Source organism: Rousettus aegyptiacus, unplaced genomic scaffold, assembly GCF_014176215.1.
Source record: "Rousettus aegyptiacus isolate mRouAeg1 unplaced genomic scaffold, mRouAeg1.p scaffold_m13_p_3, whole genome shotgun sequence".
In the NCBI taxonomy this organism is placed as follows: Eukaryota; Metazoa; Chordata; class Mammalia; order Chiroptera; family Pteropodidae; genus Rousettus; species Rousettus aegyptiacus.
Window position 1 is genome coordinate 44,785,567 of NW_023416306.1, and position 25,507 is coordinate 44,811,073.

At 38.3% G+C, this 25,507-nt stretch overlaps 1 protein-coding gene across 4 annotated transcripts in view; it reads right to left on the reverse strand.

Annotated features, from left to right (window-relative positions):
- CUNH9orf135 (chromosome unknown C9orf135 homolog) overlaps window positions 1-25,507 on the reverse strand; it is an 83,503-nt gene that overhangs the window by 42,435 nt on the left and 15,561 nt on the right. For all 4 annotated transcript variants that reach the window (XM_036217629.1, XM_016135525.2, XM_016135527.2 and 1 more), the window contains 3 exons: window positions 20,852-20,960; window positions 7,712-7,830; window positions 6,750-6,818 (listed from right to left, as the gene is read on the reverse strand). In XM_036217629.1, the coding sequence (XP_036073522.1) occupies window positions 6,750-6,818; window positions 7,712-7,830; window positions 20,852-20,960 (297 nt within the window). The remainder of the gene's footprint in view (window positions 1-6,749; window positions 6,819-7,711; window positions 7,831-20,851; window positions 20,961-25,507) is intronic.

Below are 25,507 nucleotides of genomic sequence, written 5' to 3' on the forward strand. Positions count from 1 at the left end.
TTTTATGGCCTAATTAGATTACATTGAATGGGAGAGACAACGTTGTACAAAAGAAGAAAGACAAAAGGTGTAACAATGATTGAGATGGGGAATCAAGAACTGAATTCCAGTCTGTCTCATTCCCATTCTGTGGTCTTTTCACCACCATACCACTCTCCTCTTCACATTTTCTACGTCATTACCCTCATCATTGTCACGACAAGGCAACTTTTTAAACCTTTTTTTTTCTTTTGGAAAAATGTTGTATTTTACCAAGAGAGAACCCACCACACAAGTGCCTGAGCAGAAACAAAAGTAAAAGCCTTCCACTGTACTTTGAGAAAAGAAAAAAATAAAAGAAAGTAAGTTCTCTTCCTTTTCATATGCAGTCTCATCACTCTGAAGGGTGCCAAAGGTTTTAGAGATGCTGCATGCCCCCATGGAAAGAATAAATTGAAAGAGTTTAAACTGTGGCTTAAGCTTGCTACTGCTACAGTGAAGTAATCATTCCACACACATGTGGATAAGTGCTCTATGCCAACAGTGAAAACTTAACTGCCTGAATTATTTTTTGCCTGATTTAACTTGTCCATCTATGTGACTACAGATTCCTTTCTCCTTAGAATCATAAAATTTTAGAGCAGGAAAGGACTTCACAGGTTATTTGGATCAATACTCTCATTTTCCAGATGGAAACAACTGAAGCCCAGGGAGGGTTATAAGTGAGCACAAGGTCACAGTGCAGTTTCAGTGCAGGTCCAGGAGTAGAACCCATGTCTTCTTATTTTCTCATACCATACCCTTTCTGAAAACCCACATCATGTCCAAAAAGCTACCCAGTGATCCAAAACACAATTTCTTTCTCCTCCAGTCATGTGGATTGTAATAAATGTTTTGACGAATTCTGGAAATGACACATTTATCATAAAACTCCAACAATATATGCTAATCACTACCACCAGGAGACAATGAATTTGTTAAAAATGTCAAGACATGTTAGTTAGGGCTGACTTTGTAAGAGGTCTACCTTGAGTACCTCTCCGTCCTCCAGTAGGTGGTCAGTACTCCTGGACTACCCTCAAATTGACACAGACTCCTATGGGCCTACTTCTCACCCAGAAAATAGTCTATGGCAGAGCTGGCTTTTCCCTGTCAGAAAAACTAACTTCTCTGTAAACCATTACCCCAGGATCACACATGGTTGCTTATGCATATTTAAATAAGCGCTTCTGAGAAATAAGATCTTAAAATTATATTTATAGTACACTTCCTTTACAAAATTGTATCTGCTTGATATGTTTTTATGTTTTGTTTTGTTTTGTTTTTGTCATTGTTGTTGTTCTATTGTTTTAGTTTCTGGTTGTTTGTTTAATGGTTATAGATGCAGTACAGACATTACATGTGAAAAACCTTACTTCCTAGAAGGAATCAGCTATAACTGTCTGGTTATATAGACAAATTGTAAAATGATTTTGTATTAGATTATCACATATCCAGGAGTCTTCTTATAATGAGTGAATTAGTTTTCTGTTTCTCAAAGTATACTTCCAAATTAAGTGAAAGGAGGGCAAGAAAGACTCTTAACTCACTAATTATATTCATGTTCTCATCCACTCTTCCTATGAACCTTAAAGGAAATGTGTCTCTTATTACTTTTCTACACCTTTAATGGCTCTATCCAGGTAGTAAAAGTAAGGAATGTTAGACACTCCTAAGCATGTAACTGTAACTGTTTGAGACCATAAGAACGCTGTTAATGTCTAAGATGTCTTTAAGCCTCCTTGCCTCTCACCCCTTACATCTCTGTCCAGTGTAATTCCTTGGAAACTCATTTTTGCAAAGCAATCAACTCTCAAGAGAAATGATGGTTCTACTTCTAACTGAGTTAAATAATTTCGAACTATATAAATCTCATTTTTAAGTTTAAGTCATTGATATCACTTTTAGTCTCAACATGACTAGATTATAATTTTAAAAACTTCTCCATCTGTGACTTCTATGGAAGTAATTATCCACAGAGCCTTATTCTCTAGTTAAGGTCAGGAGTGATAAGTCCAGTGGTACCCAGGATTCTAGTGGTTCTGCTTTTCAATATGTTCCACTGAGATGTTTGCTGCCAGTTTGAGTAAACGTGTTGTGTCTTCTTCATATTGGTTCAAAATAAACTAGTAGGCTATTGTTTAAGTTGTGAGAAAAGAAACAGACTGCCAAATGTCATCACAACATAATGGATGTTATCTAAAAATTAAGAAAAATGCATCCGACTAATGTTCCTTTAATAACAAAGCTATATCTGTATTCTGAATTTTTTTTTGTTAAGGGGTAACTTGAAGTTTAAATTTACATTATGATTACAGCTTTTCTTTTATAAGCTGGAAGCACATTATTTTGGTCTATTGAACAAGGTCATTTTTATTCATTGCCTTTTAAAGTTGACATTTAACTTCCACAGCTGTACAGTTGGCAAGAAGCAGAAGAATATTTAATATTTGAGAGAGCAGATTCTAAAATATCACAACAGTCTATTGTATGGAATGTCCTGTAATTAATGTACATCAACTGAAAGAAAGAATTGCATATAAAATTAGCAGAGAATAGTTGAAGGTGCTCATGTTTTTATTTCCTTGTTAATACTCATGAATCAAACAAAATAAACAAGTAATTTTGGTAATTCAAACCAATAAGGGCTAATTTTCTAAGAGACCATGTCTTCCAATGCATTAACCAGAATGGAATTTAGAATAATTTTTGGTTCCTCAGGCCTCGAAGCCCTAAATCAAATGAGATAAGAATTATCCATACCCCTTTTCCATTTTAATTTGCTGTTCAAGATCAGAAATAATTTATTCATTCAAGAAATAATTATTGTGCATCTGCTGAAGGTCAAGCTCTCTGTTAGGCACTAGGAATAGAGCTAAGACAGTCTTGCTCTTCAGAGTACTGACTTTAGCAAGAAAGACAAACAAGAATGCAATTAATTGCAACCAAGAGGGATGGTATTAGAGTAAAAGAAATACATAGTGCTATGAACACCCAAGGGACCTACCACACGGTTGGAGGTGACAGTAGGAAGGGAAGCTCCTCTGGAGGAGGTGACATTTCAGATGAGATTTGATGACTTCAGAGTTAAGAATGAATGTACATGTGGCATCATGTTTACTCAGAAAGTTCCACTAAAACCACATTAAAGAGACTTTTAAAAAATAATAAATCCATAAGAATAGGAAAAACAGGAAAAGGAACAAGGAAAACAAATATTAAAAGCTAAAGAGAAGATGGAGAAGTGGCCTCTGATTTAGGAGAAAGCTGAGTCCTAAATCAGCAAAGGATGACTTAGGGAGAGCTGTTTGAGAAGCACTTAGAAATCCAAGCCCCAATTCCACTTCCTACTGCTGTGTTACTGTCCTTCCCCTACTCCAGCAGGAAGCTAAGAATTTATTCACTACAAAGGGTAAAAGAAAGACCTAGATCAACGGCATGGTTCAGTGACCATTAACAATGAAAGATTAATATTGATGTCCCAGCCAATTGTCCTCCTCACTCCAATTACACAGGTACCAGCCCCTCACCCTTCAGATGGGTGATTCAGGGAGCTTCCTCTGGGAAATATGACCAACCCACAAGGAAAGACTAAAATACTGACACTGGGCATCTGCAAAAAAAAAAAAAAAAAGACCCACATAGACCCCTCCAGTGAAGCTCCAAGTCAACAAGCCTCACTCACAGGCTCCAAGCCTCATCTTTTAATCATGAAGAGAAAACCAAGGATAGATTGCCTAAAGAAAATCTCTGGATTAGAAAATGGATACCTACCAATGAATAAAACAAACAGAAACGAGAAAGATCTTGGAGAAAATAGAGATTATGTGTGGATTTAAAAAAAAAAATTAAAGAAAAACTAAGTATCATTAACATCTCAGATAGATAAGAAAAGATATTGCAGTCATAAAACAAACAAACAAAAAGATTCTTATAAAAAGAATGGGATTCAGAAACAAACTTATAGATACAGAGAACATTTTGAGGGTTGCCACATGGGAGGATGGTTAGAGGGGTAAGTTAAAGAAGGAAAGGAATTAAGAAGTACAAATTGGTAGTTACAAAATAGCCATGGGGATATAAGGTATAGCATAAGGAATGTAGTCATTAGTACTGTTATAACTATGTATGGGGTCAGATGGGTACTAGATTTACTGGTGAAATCACTTAATAAGTTATATAAATGTCTAATCTCTGAAACTAATATGTTATATGCCATCTATAATTTAAAAATTAAAAATTATTAAAAAAAAAGAATAGGAGGATTCAGAAAAAACAGAACTCAATAATAGGGTTGAAGAAACAGAGTGAAGTAAAGTAAAGATAAAAATAAAATAGAAAAGACAGGACAATTAAAAGACCAGGCCAACCAATCTAACATCCAAATAATTTCCACAAAGAAAGAACAGAGAAAATGGAAGGTATAAATCATCAGTTAAATAAATCAAGATCATTTCCCTGAGCTGATAGATATGAATTCTAGACTGCGGGCTTGACAAGTATCTGGCCCAGCTGACTTACACGTAGCACTTACCATGTATGCATCAGTTGCTGTTTCAGTTGTTTTAAATATATTTACTTGCTTAATTATCACGACAAACTTATAACATGGGTTCCTATGTAATTATCATCTCAATTTTACAGATGAAGAAACTGAACTATAAAATGGTTATACAACTTGCCCAAGATTACGTAGCTAGTAAGTGGCAGGGCCAGGATGTGAAGGCAGGTAACATAGCCCTGGAGTCCACTACACAATATTACCACACAGGAGGGAATACTATTGTGAAATTTCAGAATCCACTACAGACGGCTCTAGCTGATTTTTTAAAGCCAGGGATATGTACTATTTTGATAGTGCATGCAGAGCCCAGCACCTGATCAATCATTTGAGGGGAACTCCATGCAGATTTCTATTCCCACTTCCACGCAAAACTTCCTTCTCTCCAATCCCTGCCCTACAAATTCCAGTCATGTCAGAAGCTCTAAATTCCTATTTCTACCTCCAAGTTCAACAAGAACACTGCTGTACACTTGGGTTTGCCTGCCTGCACCACAGCCAGGAAACCTTCACGGTGAGTCAGGGGAGAATGGGATGCTCGCCTCTCATCTCAAGGAGCACAGAGCCTCACTGGTTGTTATCCAACACTTGAAAATAGTTGTTTAATATATTTTGTCCAGTTCTATAGTTATTCATGGCAGTATAGTAAGTCTAAAATTAGCCCTTTTCTACCAAAAAATATCTTTATTTGGCCCTCACATTTAAATAATTTTGAGTTCAAAATTCTTTTCCTTTGATACTTTAATGTTATACTCTTGTATCCTATGCTGCCGTTGGGAAATTAATGTCAATATGATTTTTATTATTATTATTTTGCCTTATGTTTGCTGCTGTTGTTTCCTTTATTTCCCTAAATAATAAACTTTAACTTTCTGTTCCACTGATTTTAAATTCCTGTTCCATTTTTTCCATGGGGTCTGCTTACTCTAGGAGGGGTTGCCTATATCTCATTCTTCATGGTGGTTTTGTTCTTTAAATGTGTCATAATTTTTTTTTTTTACTGAGCTTCATCTGTATTATTCCTAAGACTATCAGCTGCCTCCACTTTTGATGACTATATGATAATCTATTGAAAAGTGTGGCTCAGCTGGTGTCTTCACTGTGAGTGTGGGAAATATGAGTTGAGTGCCTCTACTGCAGTTTGCTGGGCTTAACTCCACTTGTTTTCCCTGACATTTCTTTCTCCTTAAGATGCAGTGCCCAATTTTTCTATAACTGAGATAATTTTCTCTAACTAGAGTTGGGGAAGACAATTCAGGGTCCTACTGGCTATCCGTGCCTGGCATTACAGATCTCAATGCTGAGATCTCAGCTTCAGGGAAGTAGGCTGTTGGCATCAAATCCTCTATTATGTAGAGCCCTGGCTGTCTCATTTTCTGCCTTGGACTAAAAACGGTAATCAAAGTCACTGCAGAAGATCCAACTTTGAGCTATAATCTAAACTTAATAGATAAGACTCATTCAGTTCCCATCTATGCCAGGCCCTCCGAGATCACAGCTCCCACCCTAGATTGGCCCAAGACGTCATCTAGAGACTTTATCTCTTGCTTTATCCCTTTTCCCCTCCCTAGTTTTCTCCTGTTCTAGCCCTTTATTTTGTTTGGAGTTTCTCAGAATTTTGATACAGTTTTCAAAGTCTGCCTCTGGATTCATTCTGCCTTTCCATGTCTTTGCTGGAAATTCTAGATTTTCGCACAGGCAAGGGAGCCAGTGGAATGTTTTTAGTTCATCACCTTGATGGAAGCCAGAAGCCCAACCTCCTTAAGGACCAGCCTGGGGATGTTCCCTGTGGACCTTCCAGCCAACTCAGAGGTAATACAGTAAGGCTGTGGGGGATGAAGGCCAGGCCAGCCTTGCTGAAACAATCAAGGCTAAGACCTGGAGGGTTATACTACCTGGCCAGAATTATAACAGGTGATTGTGAAATGAGGTAGGGCATTATCATTTAGGGCAGCCACCCCCTGCACCCCCCGTCCCCACCTCAGGCAGATTCTACAAAATAGCCAACAGTCCTATAACTTATACTTGAAGGAAGCATATCTCACACACAAATTTTCTCCATAGGGCTGCTTAGGAACATTAGACAGCACTTTAAGCATCCCTGCAAACAAACCTCCTGAATCATTACAAAACATTTTGTGCAATCTGCAGCAGTTTAAGGAGTACTCACATTTTGCGCCGATCTGGTGGGTGTCTAGCAAAGAGAGCTCCAAAGCCTGTCACAGGCAATCCAGTGTCCCTGGAAACAAGATATCAATTTTTAGAAACATGTCAGACTGACATTTATAAACTATCGAAGCCATAGAAAACTTACTTGGGGCTGTATTTTCATGATAATTACTTTTAAAGAATTTTCATGCTTGTGACTTTTATGCACTTTCCAAAATAAAATGTTCTAATGCATAAATGGAAAGTTCAGTATTTTGTCATTACTTTGACTGCATTTTCCAATAATTACAATATAAGACAAAGTCACACCTCCACAGGAAGGTACTGTATCAGGTAGCAGGACTACAGATATAACTAAGAAGTAGTTCCTACCCTCAAGGAACTCTATCTCAGGGGAAACATACATACATAAAAATAACGAGATGTACATATGTACAACTGTTATGTGTAACATAAAATGTTCAGAGGGCAAGGATACAAGAACAATTAATTCTGATTAATAACCACCTACCTGATTCTTAATGCACTTCAGGCAATATTTCTATGCACATTACATACTTTATTTCCTCCAAACTTCAGAAAAACTCTATGAGGCAGATACTTTTATAATTCCCATTTTACAGGTGAACAACCTGAGGCTTATAGACACCAAATAACTTTCACAAGTAAATCATGGAGCTGGGATTCAAACCTAGATGGTCAGAACTCCTACAGGAAAAACATGTAAAGAGGAAATGACATTTTAACTGGCCCCAGACTAAGTAGTGCTGACTGGCAAACAAGTGAGGGAAGGGAATTTCAAACAAAGGGAATGGCGTCAGCAGAAAGCATGGAAGCTTAATGTGTTTCTGTGCTTGATGTTTCCTGTAATGTGCAGCTGGGGTCACTATACCTCTTCAGTACTTAAATACATCCTTTCCTGCATGTGCCTGTTCTGTAAGCAAAGGAAAATATTGAGAATACCTTTCAATAATCCCAGAGCTCATTGTTTCCGCATTCAATAAAGGTTTGCTTTTTATTTCAGCCAATTCTGTGTTCAAAAAAACTTGTGCCATTTGTTCATGTGTTTCTGATATCCAGATCTAGAAAAATAGAAGTCATATATAAGAAAAATAAATTAATTATAAGAAATGATGAGTTACTAAAATATGTTTCTATTGAAGTACATTCTGATTTCAATTATTGATTCCATTGGCATTAAAAAATAAGTGATATCTCATAGCAGTTAACTATTTCATCATAAATATGTAAAAATGGCAATTCCTTACTATGCGTTATTGGAAAGTAAAAATCAAATTATTGTTTCTATGAACTAGAAAGTGTTGCATTCCATTAAATACTAATTATATCTTCTTTCTATTTTCTTCTCAAGGTTAATACATTTTAACTTCCATGAGTAAGAAAATTTTTGTAGCGACCACTTTGTAAATCATATTAGACTTCAGATGCAATCATCATCACCATCAATGGCATCATCATCATTTATTCTCTATTATATGATAATTCAATCAAGTAATTATTATGAGGAAAATCTGAAGATTGCAAAATGTACTCAAATCAATTGCAGATGCATCATGGGGTAACACCTAGGGGATCTTAGAAACAAAAATGGATGCTAAGGATTGAATAGTTTCATACAAAACTCTAGGAGATCATGAATGTGGAGGTTAACAGCAGAAAACCAGAACTCACCATCACCAAAAGAACCCATTATTTTCCCTAGGCCTGAAGATTAGGTTCCCCAACACATGCAACGAAGCCCCAGCTCATATTAATCCCATTAAATTTTCCTTTAAAAATGAGAAATCACTGTTTAGAAATTTGGAGACTTCAACTGCAAGAGTATCATAGCTACAGTCATATGCCTTTGTTCCCCTTTGGTTCAGTATAATAAGGCTCTGTAATAACTAGGAATCTACCCTGCTCAAAGTAATTTTAACTATGGTCTGTGGTCCTACTTTTCCAGTCTACTCCATGGCTAAATAGAGCCTTGGCTTCTCTCATTACTAGTCCTTAAGACCTCAACCTCTTAAATCACCAGTCTCTCAGCCCAATTTCCCAGCTCTGATTCCTATACCTTTAGCTCAACTACTACTCTTCTTAGATTCCCAAGTTCTCAAGTCAATGGGAGAGGACACAGTATTGGGCTACGCATTTTATATGTTAACAAAAAAGAAGACATATCTTTTGGGGGGAAAACTACTAGCCACATTTTATTTTAAGGTGTAAGTTTGACCCTAAAATTAACCTCAGGAATGTTCTGATCATTTTTGGTAGTAAAATACTTTAACAAATCAATAAACGCCTTTGAAAATTATATGAAACAAAAATATTGCCAAACATGAAATAATGAGAAGTGAAAGAGAACAGATAATATTAGCATTAGTGGAACTTAAGTTTGTTGAGTGCTTATTCTGTGTCAGACACTGCTTCAAACATCTTGTATGCACTATTTCATTAAATATTCAAAGCAACCTAATGCGAGTTGTGTATCAATCATGGTCACAGAATGAAAAGATCAAATGGGGGAAATGAAGAAAGTTCAATGAAGGATGCACTTATAAAAGTGTAGCCAGCATTCAGAAAATCACAAACAATATTGAAATGCCATGAGGAAAGCAATAGTGCGAAGCCATAAGGTAGGAGCAGCTACTGGAACCCTAAAAGACCTACAGCTGCAAAGAGAGGGCCACTTGATAGCTGTGGCTGTCAGAACAGACGCACAGTGTCTTAGTCCATTGCTGGTTACAAATACTACAAATTAGGTGGCTTATAAACAACAGAAATTTATTTCTCATAGTTTTGGAAGCTGAGAAGGCCAAGATCAAGGTGCCAATAGATTCCATGTTTGGTAAAGGCTATTTTCCACCCTCTCCTCACATGGCAGAAAAAGGAGGGAGCTCTCTGAAATCTTTTATAAGGGCGCTAATCCCATTTATGAGGGCTCCCAAATGACCCATTTCTTAATACCACCACACTGAGGGGTTAGGATTTCAGAATTATAATTTTGGGGGCAACTCAAACTTTTAGTCTATAGCACACAGCCACTGCCAAGCCATGGCCCTGCAGGGAGAAACCATAGAAATAAATGTCCAAGCTAACTCTCCTCCCACCTCCGATTGCCTGTCAGTGCCTTCCACTGGCCAATCTCAACGGGAAGCCAGAGGGTAAGGGAGCTCACTGATGTAACCCAGAAAAATCGGCTTCCTTGGCAAAGAGCAAGGTTGAGGAGGTGGAAAATGGATCTTAAAGGAGAAAGAACTAACACTTGGAATAGTTTATTTTCATTTTAAAGGGAAAATAATGTTGAAAGGGATTAATTCATGCTCATGTAAGCCATGAGAAAGTAGAAGTTCTACAATTCAAAACTCATTCAGTCTGACTTATTCATTCATTCATCCATTCATGTCCATGAAATTCCAGGCATCCTACTACGTTCTATGGCTAGAGTAGTAAAATCCAGAGGCTATACGGACTGTAGCTTAGTGAGTTACAGTAATCATGGGGATAATGGTAATAACAATAGCACATGGCCAGACACCACTCAAAATATCTTCACATTAAATGTTCATGAAAACTCTACTATTCTCACTTTATACCTGAGGAAATAGATGTGGAATGCTTTAGACTCTTGACCAAAGTTACAACCTGATAAGTAGTGGAGCCAAGAATCAAAGAGAAGCCATCTGACCCTAGAGCCTGCTCTTAATTTCTGCATTTTCAGAGGCAGATGTTATCCCCCAATATTAGACCTCCCATCTTTAACAGTAATAGAACCGCAAATTTTAGCTAGACTCATATTGTTTCAGATTATATTTTCTAGTCTCCCTTATACCTAGATATGGCCAGTGACCAGTTCTGGACAGAGGGACATAAGTGGAAGTAATTTATACAAACTCTGGGAAAGGTCCCTCTTCTATTTTTTTTTTTCTTGCTTCATGGAATGCAGACATGACAGAGTTCCAGCAGCTGTCTTGGGTCATACCCAAAAGATGGAAATGCAGAAAGCTGGAAGGAGTAGGTCTCTGATAATTTGTGGACCTTCCATACCAGTCCTGGCTTGCTATCCTTCAGACTTTTTACATAAAAGAATAAAATCTTATGTGAACAGCCACTGTTGATTTGTGGTTTCTGTTGCATGTAGGCAAATCTAATCCAACACCATCTTAATGTGAAAAATCACTTTGGTATAGAAATGTTCATAACCTGACATAAGGAGGAGTAATTTTATAAAGGCACTTCCATATGTTTTGGGCTTTATATATAATATATATGTTATATCATGAACTGGAGATTGGCAATTTGGTATGATAGCTAAATTAACACAGCACAAACTCAGGATAATCACTAAAATTTCCATTTAATTTGCATAATAAAATCTAGCTTGAGTCAAATGGTAATATAAAAAATATCTAGCATGTATACAGGAAGATCACTTCATAATATCATTCTTGTTCCTTGTATTCCTTAGCATCAGTTCTTTTTTAAGTCCTCATTTCCAATCTTCCAAGACAAACTCTTCCCATATGTGCTGCATTCAAGAAAACCCAGAAGACATATAACCTGGGTGACTGGTACAGGGAGCAAGCAGGTCACTTAAGACTTACTCTGAAATTCCACATTGGAGGGTAACCAGCCTCTTTCTTTTGAGGATGACTTACCCCCTGGTAGAATCTCTCTTGGCAAGAGTCATTTAAGATAATACTCAATTGACATTTATTTCTTGGGTTTCTCATGAGGTCCCCAGAAAGTATACTCCTCTGACCTATACTGAAGGAAGTACAGGTATTTTCCAAGTCAACTTTCTCCTCTTGCCACGGGCTGCTTCAGGAATGAGTCGGACTCCAGTCCATTGTGCTCCCCGCCTTCAAGAAAACACTAATCAAGTTCCCTGCCTAGTATCTTTGAGGCCTTACTCAAAGGCTTGAAGTGAACAGGAGATACTTAGGACCCTTACCCCTTGGGGAAAAAAGGGATGGGACTCGGCATGCATACCATCTCCAAATGACTCCTCCAAATTTCAAATACTCTTGGCCAAGTCTCTTCAATTTCAACTTTTTTTTTTTTTTTTAATTTTTAAGGGGGATGAGAAACCAAGAGGCTCAAAATCAGTTACTGCTTAAATGCTTTGCACATGCTGCATGAGTGATTCGGCACCTCACTTTGTAACGAAGAAGTTGGCATCCATTATTTTCAATTGTAACTGAGGAAGAGTTTTATTTTAACCTGTCAAACAGCACTCCCCTATCAACTGTAGCTTTTATGCACCATTGCCAAAAAAGTCATTATCATCAACAAGTAAATACTGAGACTTTGTTAAACATCTTTATCTTCTAAAATCATCCAAAAAGCTATGCTAATTTCTCAGCAGTAGTTTTCCCCTTGAAAATTATGGCTGTTTTCATGTCTAGTTGAACTCAGTAGTGCCATATACAGATTATTTACAGTAGTGCCAGAGAAGCAGAGACCTGTTTCCATTATTATTTTGAACAACTGGGACTCATGGGGTACAATCAGAAAAACAGTTTTGTTGTTTTTCTCCACTGCCTATCTATGCGAGCCTTTGTGGGGTAGTTCATTCCTCAGTCCTACAAGAAATAAATCTTGGACGAGTATTATATTTTTTCTGATCATTTTCAGATAACAAAATAGGCATGTCACAGAAACAAAAACAATCTCAGGCAAATAATTAATATTAATAAAATAATCACAAGACAGCTTTTCAACTGTCTAGTTGTCTGAGGGAAAGGAGGAGCAGAGCAAGTGAAGAAATAGAAAATTAGCTAATCCCCATACACCTCATATACTTTCAACTGCTGACTTCTCTGGCCTGGAGCAAACTCTAACTGGGGGAGGGGAAGAGCTTTAATCTTAAATAAAATTCATAATTTTGATGAGATATTTTAATTATTGAAATGAAACTGATAGACTTTTCATTATCTGAGAGTGACCATAAAAATATTGGAAACTACACAAGATTTTATCCAAGAGTAAAGAAAGAATTAACTCTACAAAGCAGATCAAATAGACAGTAGAGGCCAAGAATATAGGGGTGTGTAGGGGGGTGTGTGTGTGTGTGTGTGTGTGTGTGATTGCTCATTGTGAGTTCCATTAGTTCAACAATAACAGTTGCGCTTGCTTATGTAAACTGATATACATGAAAAATTAAAATCAAGTTTCTCTAAAATTTAAATTTAGGGCCTAATTATTGATATAGAAGGAGTTGCAAAAGACAGTGATGGAATCAAAATGGCAGATGCCTACTTCCATTCCTGTCCCAAATTCCTAGAGATGACAGAGATGTTATTTGCTAGAATAAAACCATAGCTACAGCACAAAACAAGGAAGGTACACTTAGTGGGCCAAAATTTATACTCAATTCCTCAACCTGGAAAGGTGGACTCGATTGTGCTAATATTGGAAAATATGATCCAAAGTAGTACCAGGAGAGGATGCTGGAACTGATGGCATCAACTCCAAGCTCAGAGATTATGGAGACAGAAAGCATGAGGGGGCCCTGACTCAACAGTCCACTACCCCCAAACACCTTCCTTTTTCCTGGTTTAAGTGGTTCTCCTATGATGGCATTTAAAATAATTCCATTTACAAAAATTTGATCTATATGCCTCTTTCAGGTACTTAGATCTGAATGCAAGAAGTCTCTCTAAGACTATAGTGATCAAAATACCATTTTACTATGTCAAACAAAGAAAGAAAATACTTGAACCAAGTAAGTAAATGATAATTGAATTTCTCAGATCTGATATAATTATATCCCTTTATATCCCCTTTATGGTCATTAACTTAAAAATCATATTTTCATCCACTAACAGATCATCTATGAAGCCTACTTAGCTCTTCTTCATCTATTCATAAAATGAATATTAGAAAACTTTTGTATTATTCATTTGCCATTTTAAAGTCTAAAATTACTGTGATGCTGTTAATACTAATATTAGCCTAATTTGCTCATCAATAATGTCCTCTTAGTTCCAAAAATGTCTTGGCATTGATTCATTAGCTGTATAAGAAAAATCTGTTAAATAAAATGACTCTCTTTTCTTTGTTCTTTTATGTCTGTAAATTTCTCACCCTCTATAGTACAGCATCAAATGTGCTCTGTACTTAACCCTCCTAAGTTTATAGGATTCAGCATGTATCACTTCCTCAGAAGTGATTGTGATTGTGATTATGATAAGGCCTTTTGTAGTTTGGTGAGGATCCTTGGGTGAGAGACTTTACAAATGCACAAAAAATAATAGACGTACTCCTGATCATTTTAATTTGCCTGGGACTCACTCTAGTATACCTAAGTAACCCCTGAATAAAGTTCAAATAAAAATTTAAAACAATCCCTCTTTTGGGTGCTTACCCAAAAAACTTGAAAACATTTATCCTCAAAGATATATGCACCCCATTGTTCATAGCACCATTGTTCACAGTGGCCAAACATGGAAACAACCAAAGTGTCCATTGATAGATGATTGTATAAAGAAGATATAGTACATATATACAATGGAATATTACTCAGCCATAAGAAAAGATGAAATACTGCCATTTGTGACAACATGGATGGATCTTGAGATAACCATGCTAAGTGAAATAAGTCAGACAGAAAAAGCTGAGAACCATATGATTTCACTCATATGTGGGATATAAAACAAGTGACGGAGGAGGTAGATGGGGTAAAGGAGTCAAATATTTGGTCACAGAAGGAAACTTAACTTTGGATGGTGAACACATAATGCAATATACATATGACATTATTGAATTATACACTTGAAATCTATTTGATTTTATTAACCAATGTCACTTCAATAATTTTACTTAAAAAATACTGTAGTTTAAAATGCTATTTCCCATAGACACTTAGACTAATAACACAACCATAGAAATTCCAGTGGCTTGAATTACTGCTCCCCTGTGAATTTGGATCACCCATGGCCTCATTCAGTCATTCTCCTGGAGCCTGAGGGACCACCAGGATAGGAAATCCATCATGCCACCACTGAAACCTGAGTGGTATGTTTCCAGATTCCTTCAAGAGATTATTCCTTTAAAAATCTGCTCAGGAGCTTCAAAGCGGCCACTTCCAGTAGGAAGCTATGTCTTCCCTCTACTCAACCCATTTCAGTTTGGATGCCTCTCACGGCATCCTCTTCTCCTCCTTGTCATGGAATCCATCATACACTTTGCCACTGTGGTTGTTCACCCCACTTCCCCCACGAGCCTTTGAGTTCCTTATATACAGGGATATTGTTTTGAATTATTATGTTTCTTGCCCTAGCATTTAACATAATAACTTGGCATAATGTTTCTTACCCCAGCATTTGGCAAAATAATAGGTCCTCAACATACATTTATCGAATGTAGTCCTCCCTTTCTTCCTTCCTCCCTTCCTTTATTCTTTACTTCCTTTTTTTTCTTTTTCTTTTACTTTTATCCTTTCTTCCTTTCTTCCATTTTTCCTCCCTCCTTCTCTCCCTTCCTCTCTTCTTTCTATCCTTCCTCTCATTCTTCTTTCAACAAACATTTGTTGAGCACTCGCTATGTACCAGGCACCATTCTAGGAACTAGAGATATAGTAGAAAATAAAACAAACCAAAGTCCCTTCTGTCATGAAGCTTGTATACTATTAGGGGGAGACAGACAAGTAACAACTAAATAAGTCCCATGTACTAGTCAAAATTTCACACTTCATCTAAAATGTAAGATTTTCACTCCTTCACCTTGGGCCTGCTTTGGCCTCCATGGAAAAATGAGGCATAGTTGGCTTCTTCTCCCTTGTACCCCTTGGATTTCTTCCCTGAGTATGGGGATATGAGGAAGAACAATGGTAAATGCAGTAAAGGCACAAGTGTAATTCTTTGATGTTCTGCTCACCCAATTCCAGGTGTTGGGGCTCACCACACCATCAAGCAATTCTCTGGACACCAATTGGGTGTCCTGCAATTTAACTCAATTCTGACACTATTTACTGGGAGATAGCATTGAATTCTACAGGTGAAGGACTCAGTTCCACACCACTGTTCCCACCCCAACAACTTCGGATGGCAGTTGCAAGCCCAGGTTATTACCTGTGCTTCTGACTAACTAGCTTATAGATCAGAGATCCCCATGACCTCCTCCTTGGATTCCATTAATTTGCTAAGAGTAGTTCAAAGAACTGTGAGAAACATTTTGCTTACTAGATAGATTACTGGTTTATTATCAAGAGGATATAACTCTGGAACAGTGAGATGGAAGAGATGCTTAGGGCAGGGTATGAGAAAAGGGTGTGGAACTTTCATGCCTTCTTCAAGTGCACCAGACCCCTTACTCCTCCATGTGTTTGCCATCCTAGAAGTTCTCCGAATCCTGTCCTTTTGGGTTTTATGGAGGCTTCATTACATACACGTGATTAGTTAAATTATTGACCATGGGTAACTGAACTCAATCTTCAACACCTCTGCCTTCCGAAGAGGTGGTGGTGGGAAGGGATATTAATGTTTCAAACTTCTAATCACATGGTTGGGTCCACTAGCAACCAGCCCCCATCCTTAGGTGTTTCTAAAAATCACTTCATTAATATTAGAAAAGACACCTTTATTAATCTTGACACGTAGGAAATTCCAAAGGTTTTGGGAACTGTGAGGCAGGATCCATGAAGACCAAATATATATGAGAAAGATATTTTGGTCATCCAAATGACAACATATATATTTTTCTTATAAATCACAGTATCACAGGGATCTTGGTTTGGTTTCCTCTGGGCGTGTCTATTTTTGCTCCTCTCTGGCATTGGTGGACGTTCGCAGCTGACCTTCTTGGGGTGTTCTAGTAGATGCTGAGATCCTTTCTGGCAACATTCAACTGGATGTACCATAACACAGGATCCCACTGGGTGGACTTAAAAATCCCGCTTCAGCCCCTGCAATATTCAGCCAGTCCCTGCCTCCAACCCAACATGAGGTGCTCTTAGGCAGGCTCAGAAATGTCTCATGTCATCTTTCTGTTCCACATGGCCAACACCTGATCTCCAAAAGCCGCATCTGGCCCTGTGCCACATCTTTCTGCTCTGCTGCTTCAAACAGACCCCTAGGGCCTCTCATATCTGTAACTTCAGCAGGCACCCAAGGGATATGCAGATGAGACTTATAGCACACCTTTTCCAAAACCCTGTCTTTGCTCTCAGATTCCTCATTTGGCTTCTTGGATATCAGTCCTCTTATAGCCTGCATGTTGGCCTAAGAGTATCATTTTCTTTAAGGGTCTCACATAGTGGCCTAAGATTTCATTTTGGCACCTGAGACTATGGTTTTATTCTTGACTTTTTGGATTCCTAGCCAAAATGTAGACAAAGCGAGTCCCATCTTAAATCTCTTTACAAATAAACAATGATTACATTAGCCCCAGCAGCAGTATATAAGGGCAAGGAAAATTTCAGTCAGCTAAATAGAAATGCTGGTAGTCCTAACAAGGAACCACTTAGCAGTAATCTTACAGAAAAAAAAAATGCTAAGAAGGCATTCAGGAGGAGAAACACATGGGAATAGGACCTACTAACACATGTGTGGACATAATTTGGGAAACGGGACAAAGGTTAGCTAAGACATAAGAAATCAAAGGCCCAAGACATATCCAGTGAAATGTATACAATACCCAAGCCAGAGCAAATAATAATAAATCCTAATAATAATCAAGCTAACTTCCTGCAAGGAGGATGCAATGTTGGATGTTTAAAAGACCACTGGACTAAGAGTGGAGCAACTTGGCACTCCAAGAGGCAGTTTGGGAAATTATTTAAGATCTTAAACTTTAAAACCAGTGGAGATAAGTAAATTTTAATTGTTAATACACTTTCAACTTGTTTGATAAAGCTTCACTTGACCTCAGTGTCCTCATCTGTACAATGTGGGTCACATGTGATACCTGCCAGGAGAATTGTCTAGAGGATGAAATGAGGTACTGTTCACGTAACTGTCCTATTGAACTGATCCTATTTCATCAATAGTGTGCATCGTGAAGCAACTTTATTTTAATCAAGCTGTCTGTTCCATGCCACATGCAAGGCTAGTTTTTTCCTTTGGCTTAATTGAAATTTTAAGCAAGTCCCCTAGTTTTTTTCTGGGGCTCTCAATTTCAAGAACGATTTCATTTTAGTTATGAAACGTTCCAGTCCAGTGAAGAAATCAAAACCTCTGACTGTATAAGATTCAAGGTTCTCACCTTTCCCGTTTAGTGCTGCTTTAGGCCTGGAAGCCCGCAGTGGGTTGGACCTTGCTCTGCTGCTGTTTCCCTTCCAGGCCTCTCTCTCTTCTACTTCCCCCAACCCACAGGCCCCTCCCAGGTCTGGCTGATGGGGAGAGATCGGGTGAAGAGGCATAGTGTTAACTGGCCCTTATTCTCTTGACCTCTGCTGGCAGCCTTGGGCTTGAAGGACATTCAAAATTGACTTTTCTCATGGGCCACACTTGTAATTATTTCTAGAGACTGTCTTACAAGGACCTTCTACTGCAGCTTGCTAGAAGCAGGCAAAGCTTCTCTTCCTGGTTGATTGTAACACCTCTTCCTCAGCTGTGGGTATCTAGTGGGTCTCCCATGCTAGGTCTCTTTACCCTCTGCTCCTACCCTAGGTAGCCGTTTTAAGAGTGCTCCAGCAAATTCTCTCCAGTGGGTCCACAGGTAAACACACACACTCATACACCCTGACCACCATCCCTCCTCCACAGGCTGCTTGTTCCCTCTCCCTCTCTGCTTTGCCATACCAGGCATGACCTCTCACCTTTAGGTTCTCAGGCACGTGTCATATACCTGGACCCTATGCTCTCTAAATTCAAGGGCACACCTATTAAGCTCTCTGAGTGGTTCCTTTGAAATGCTTCTCAACTACGGAAGGAGGGACATGCAGCCCACAACTAAATAAATCATCTTTCAACTCTGGTCTTCAAGAACATAACCACTTGTACCTAGTTTAGAATCTCTTGCAGGTCCTGCTTAGATGGTCCAGTAACTTGCTTTAGGACATATGGTTCTTTCCAAATAGCAAGGGTGTTCTAGTATTTAGGCCTCTATCAAAACTGTTATAACAAGGAGATGCATCCATCCTCCTGCCACATCCAGCATCCCACCTGATATATGAAGGTATGGAGGCTCCTATATTCTCTCCTTTTTACACCTGGGACCTTGAGTGAGTCATTTAAAATAAGTGCATCTAAGTTTAGAACTGGGATGGTATCTTTCCTGACAAATTTAAAACTTGGTTGAAGGAGCAAGAAAAAAGATGGATAAACGAACGCTTTACACACACACACACACACACACACACACACACACACACACACACACACACAAAATCTATAGAGAAAAATGTAACTTACTACTAAGATATGAGAATAGCAGTTTCATCTGAAATAGTAACCCTTGGTCTATTTTCCTTCCTATCTAATACATACTGCAAACCTAGTAGAGGAAGGACAAGATTTCAATGACCATGAACAAAAGTCATAGAGAAGCTTATGTCTTATTTATACAACCTCTATTAAATCTGAGGCTTGGCTACTGTAATGCATAGAACATAAGAAACAAATGTTTGAGGTTCCTACACCTCATATTTCACTTCATCTCACTCCTCTAACAACACAGAGACCAAGAATATTTTCATTTAGGAATTAAAAAATGAATATTTTTTAAGGAGCAAAAACTCTAAGGGCATGCCAGGTAATTCCTGCCTTGCCTAACTTGTTCTTGTCCTGACCACAGCCCTGTGCTCAAGACAGAAAGGTTAAGCTAGATTTGGGGTAGTGGGGCACGGTGACTATTGGTTGAGTTGGGCATCAGACTTGAGAGCTCCGTCATGTGCTGGCTAATGACCAATGAGGATGCTTGGTATAGAGCCAAGAGGGTAGGGTGGAAACTGAGGAAACTATCAGAATACCCCTGAGATTTAAGCTATGGGGCAAGAGAGTAACTAAGCAAAAGCAAATAGAGATGCCAAGAGAGACTCTGTGTGTGTGTGTGTGTGTGTGTGTGTGTGTGTGTGTGTGTGTGTCAGAGAGAGAGAGAGAGGAGAGAGAGAGAGAGAGAGAGAGAGAGAGAGAGAGAATCACCTTGCTGTTTTGGTTCTTATAAGTTTCTTGGTTCCATATCCAGGCAGCTGTATCTTTATAATAAATCCCTATTTTTCAGACTACCCTTATTTCTTTCTGACTATTGCAACTACAAGAGGAAGAAAGGAAATGGAACAGGCCCTACTAAACTAATTTATCCCCATCACCCTGGAGAATGGAGACTCTTCTAGATCCAGATCCATTTTTAATATAAAATTATGGATCTTTGGGGGCAGAATGTGATACAAACACATTCATATATGCCTTTGTCAAATTACTAGTTCCTCAGGTCCCAAGGCCATCCTATAAGGCTGAAGTGAGTCTTCAAACTAGTCCTAAAGCTCTTAACAAATTAGGACATAATTTGGAGGTCTTTGGAGAGTTGAATTCCTACCTCCTCCTGATTGGGAAGGAAACTAAATAACCAAGTGGAATCCAAGGATAGGAATTTGAATTATGCAATCAATATTATTTTTGTAACTGGGTCATCCAAGTGTTATGAAGTTATTAGTAGCATGTTTTAATTACTTACAATTCTACCACCTTAAGACAAGTACAAAAGACTTGAAATCAAAGACCTGCTCACTCCCCCATTCCTAAGCTGTATGATTTTAAGTTGCTTAACCTCTAGGAGCTTCTACCCATCTATAAAGTAGAGATAATAATACCTACTTCACAGGGTTGTTGTGAAGGTTAAAGGAGACATCTAGCAAGATGCTGCAGCTGCAGCAACAGCATCCTAACAATAGTAATAATTTCTTGAGCACTTGCTATGTGCCAGGCACTGAGTTAAGCACTTTACTTGCTTTATCTCATTTATTTTTCCTGATGACTTTATAAAGTGTGTACATTGTACAAGCAAGGTTGCTGAAGGCCACAATACCTAAGTCATCTGCCTAGCGAAGTCGCTAGGAGCTAAGAGGGGAGGCACTGACAAAGTGCTCCTCCTTTTTGCCTTTTCATTTTCACAAGGAAGAAGATTCCAGACTTAAAGAAATTAGTAGCAACTACTTACTGGGGGTTCATCAGTTCCAAGTCTCCGATATGTAGAATAACACAGTTTTTTTACTTTCTCAGGACTCCCTATATCATAATCTTTGGGATAAGCTTCTCTGTCATGGTGCCTTAAGAAAAAATTAAGAAATCGTTAAGAGATAAAGCTTATTTATCATGCGTTGCTTTTAATTTTTTTAATTACAATGACATTTTACTATATTTGTGACATTATTTTAATAATAAATTTACTGAATTTGTGACATATAACATATTTCCATCTCTTTTTGACTAATGGCTGAGGCTACTTCCTAAAAACAACTTGGCACAAGCGGTAAAACTAATAATATCACAGAAACAAAGTAAAAACAGCAATTATTCAATGATTTCAATGGAGTGAATCTTATTTAATAATGATTAGTTACTGAAAGTAAATTCTAAAATAAGACATGGTAATATCTTAGAAAGGCAACTTGCCACTTTATAAATTTTTTTCTATCATGAATTTTAATTATATTTTTTTTTCAAAATGAGAGAGCAGCAGTATTTGCTCATGAATTTATAACATGTGTTCTTGCTTCTAAAGAGGGTCTAAAGAAAATTGACAATTAAACATAAGCTGGAAAAAAAAAAACCCAGTTCTTAAAACATGTAGATGGAAGAGAAAAAAAATATTCCAAACATCTTGACTAAAAGACTGGTTAGAATAATAATAAAAGAGGCATTTGGGGATAGGGAAGGGAAAAGGAGGTGAGGTAGCCTGCGGCAGGAGTAGCTATTTTTCATAAAGCTTTCTTGGGTGACATAAAAGAAGCCGAACCCAAGCATCCCTCAGAACGGGCCTTGCTATTAAGGCATATGGGGCTAGGATTGTGTAAGAGACACTGAAATACCCAAGAATCCATCTGTCCATCTGTCCCTTCATGTGTATTTTTAAGTACCTACTGTATGCCAAGCATTTTGCTAGGTGCAAGGGATGCAATGGGGAGCAAGCCTAATGCTGTCCCCTACCTTCAGTTGTTTACGGTGTGACAAGAGACACAATTAAATGAGAAAAATATACAACATGCTGGTTGTGGTCACAGGGTGATGGAGGCAGAACCACCACCGTTCACCTGGATGGGGCACCCATTGTCCAAGTTAGGTGGCTCTTTAGGACCTGACGCCTCACTACCTCATCTTGGCCCCTGCGCTGCATTCAGGTTGCACCCTGGCCTCCCCACCTCTGAGCATGGGAGCGGAGCTCTGCACACAACACCGCAGCTAGGGAGTGGAGGGTGGAGCGGCAGAGTTCCGGCACTGGAGCCCTCTTGCCTTCCTCACGTCAGAGCACTAAATTTCAAAACACCAAAAACATTTTGGTACCATACCAGCCTCTTTTGAGACTCTGACAGGAAGCTCTCACTTAAGTCCTTGGCGGGGATACTGAACAATATCAAGAACCAGAAGTGGTAGAATGAATAAGGCCATCGGTTTGAGTCATTGCTAAGCCAAGTGCTAGTTGTGTGACCGTAGGCATGTTATTTAACCTTTCTGTGCTTCCATTTTCACGTGTGTAAAATAAGAGATATATAAGAATTAAAATGAAAAAAAAAAATAGAGGCAGAAGTTCCTTCAAGTACTGTAAAGCACCATAAACATCTGTATATACTGAATACTAATTGGGCTTCAAAAAATTCTGGTATACAAGAATTGTAACAATTTTTCTATTATTTAACTTAATTTTTTCCAAGTTCTCATTTTCCAGGTAGAAAAACCTTAACCGTGGTCAATTCTCGATTCCTTCCAGCTGTGAAGGGTTTGTGTGGTGCCGCAATGACAAGAATCTATTGTTGTCGTCTTTCTGTGGTGGCATCCTGGGAAACATTTTCATTCCCTTGTGGTTTTCCATTGTGGTTTTCCCACTGCGAACCTATGCAGATCTCTGCTATTCTCTCCTGGTCCTGCCGCACATATGCTTGTGTAGACTGCGGGGCGCCACAAGGGTGCCACTCTCTAGCCCACCAAAAATCTTCTTGTGAACACAAGAAGCCAAATAGCCCAGGGTTCCTGAAAACCCAGGTGCTGTCCCTGGGCTATTTGCCTGGCCCATCGAGTAGACGTGTGTTTCATATCCTCATCATACCAGATTTGGGGGACACATAGGGGCCCTTGCCCTTCAACAGCTCCACAGACATTACCCAGGAAATAGAGGGCTAGGCAGTGAGTGATAGGTACCATCTACTCTAGGATTTCCATAGTCTTAATTCAAATTTGGGATCCTGGTCAAATCCACATATTCTCAACTTTTCTGGCCTCCTCCATCTTCAGTCCATGAACTCTTCTTCTGTGGTAGCCCTGCTCTTTATCTGTTCTTCCAAATCTATGGTGTCATCTTAAGGTCCAAACTTTTGAATCCCAAAGCCAAGAATATGGCTCCTGTTGCCTGCTAGGTAATTCTTCCCTGAGGCAATAAAATCAGAATATCTCCTTAAGAGCATAACGATGAAGAAGAACACCAGTTAACATTTCAGTGCTTTATCCCCGGGGCTCGCCTCTTTATTGGGCACTATAGGCACAGAGCCCAGGGCTCGTGATATTCTAATGGGCTGGAAGCGTATTTTCGGAAAAAGAAGAATATAATTTATCTAGGATTATATTTTTCTTTATACCAAAACAGTCATAAACTGTCATTTTTAACCTTTTTTTTCAATGGAGGGAGGGGGCCATAAAGGCAAAGATAATTAGTACCCATGGGAGTCAGATTGCAGCTCTGACTACCCCACCATGTATTTTAAGTTATTTTATAACCACATTATTAAAAAGGATACAGATATGTCTTTTTTTCTTATAGCAATCTCAGATAGCAGCCAAAAGCGCAGCATTGAAAACATGAATCTATAATGAAAATGTTTCTTTGGAGGACTGAGCTAATGCAACTGGCATTCCCCAATGCCTGTAGGCCATCCACAGATGACATGCCCACAGTCTGCAGGCTCTGAGAGATATCCCACTGAAGATCTGCCCGAACATCTAAGAGGCTACCAGCCTAGCATAGATAAACGAACATGTTTAAAGTTTCTTAAATATATAGAGTAATATATAAAATATACAAATTTTACTATATACTAAATAATTTTTATATTTTGTATTTTTAAATATAACACATTTACCATATACTACATGTATATTTACTGCATATAAAAATATAGTAAAAATGACTAGGGTACTATAAAGCACATGGTGACCTAATTAATTTCCTGACTTTATATCAAGTGAACATTGTGCCTCAATTTCCCCAAGATGAACTGAAAATCATACACTGAGGAAACAAATGAATCAATGGATTGAGGGTCTCAAGTGAAAAGTGACATATACATGCAAAATCTTATTGTGTAATAATATTGTGCCTGTCTGCAAATGCTTTTTGGGGGTATTTTTAATACTTTGTCAATACTAATTAACTTCACAGCATCTTTGTGAGATAAAAATAATCAAGGTATAATAAATACATACTTTATATAGCCTTGTTCTCCTTGCTACCTGCATTTATTTACAGTCACCATACAACTTGCTATGATGTCATTTATTGCAATACAAATTTTTATGAGGAAAAAACAAATATAATAAGATGAAATTTACAATGTCTCTGGAACAGTAACTTTCAAACTTTTTGATCACAGCCCCCCCTTACCCACATCTACCCAACCTAAGACACTGCCAGTGTAATAATCCGCCACTCCCAGATGCAACAACTAAAAATGTCTGTTGTTGTACCTGGGTGGGGCGGGTGGGTTGTTACTGGCATCTAGTAGGTAAAGGCAAGTGATGCTGCTAGCACCCTACAATGCACAGGACAGCCCCTACAACAAAGAAATATTGAACCTAAAATGTCAATAGTGCTAAAGTTGAGAAAGCTCTAGAGAACGGTTGCATACCAGACTCTTAGGTCAGTGGTTCCCAAACCTGAGTGTTTCATGTAGCAGCAAAACTTTCCCTCAAAATTTGTAGAACCAAAAAAAAATTGCCAACTTTTTGTCTTGACAGAAACATTAAAAATAAAATAACCATCTATCACCTTTAAGAAAAAGACTTCTAATGCCAAAGATAAGTAAAAACAATCTGAGTCCACTAAAAGAAATAAATTTAGCTATACAAAAAATTTGCTACATTGTCTTTACAGCTTGTACATCACTTTGGATTAGTAAAAAGGTCATTGTTGACCAGCACTGGTCTAGTCTACAGACTGGCTTCTGCAGATGTTAATTTGCCCAGACATGAATTTGACAGGAACTGGTCAGTAGTCAGTTCAAGGCCAATGTAGCTCGAATATGGGTATAGCATGCTGGTGACTGAATGAAGAACTATGTCTTTGATGCCAGGTATTTGGGTACAGGCTGACATTCTTGCTGGGAGGAGGGCTCACAGGTCTTCCTGCCAGCAGGGTCAGAATCTTTCTTAACAAGCAGCTTTGCGTCTGCTGAGAACTTTGCTCTATCAAGCCCAGAGCTGAATGCTCTATTTTCATATTATAAATCTCTATGAAAGACATCTTAACTTACAACAGATGAAATTTGCTTTCTCTACTGTGTGAATAATAGTATGAATAGGAATAGAATTAGGAATAGGGAAAGGGCTGACTGAATGGGATCAGAGCTGCCAACTGTATAAAAAAGGAGCTTGGAATCATGACCCTGTT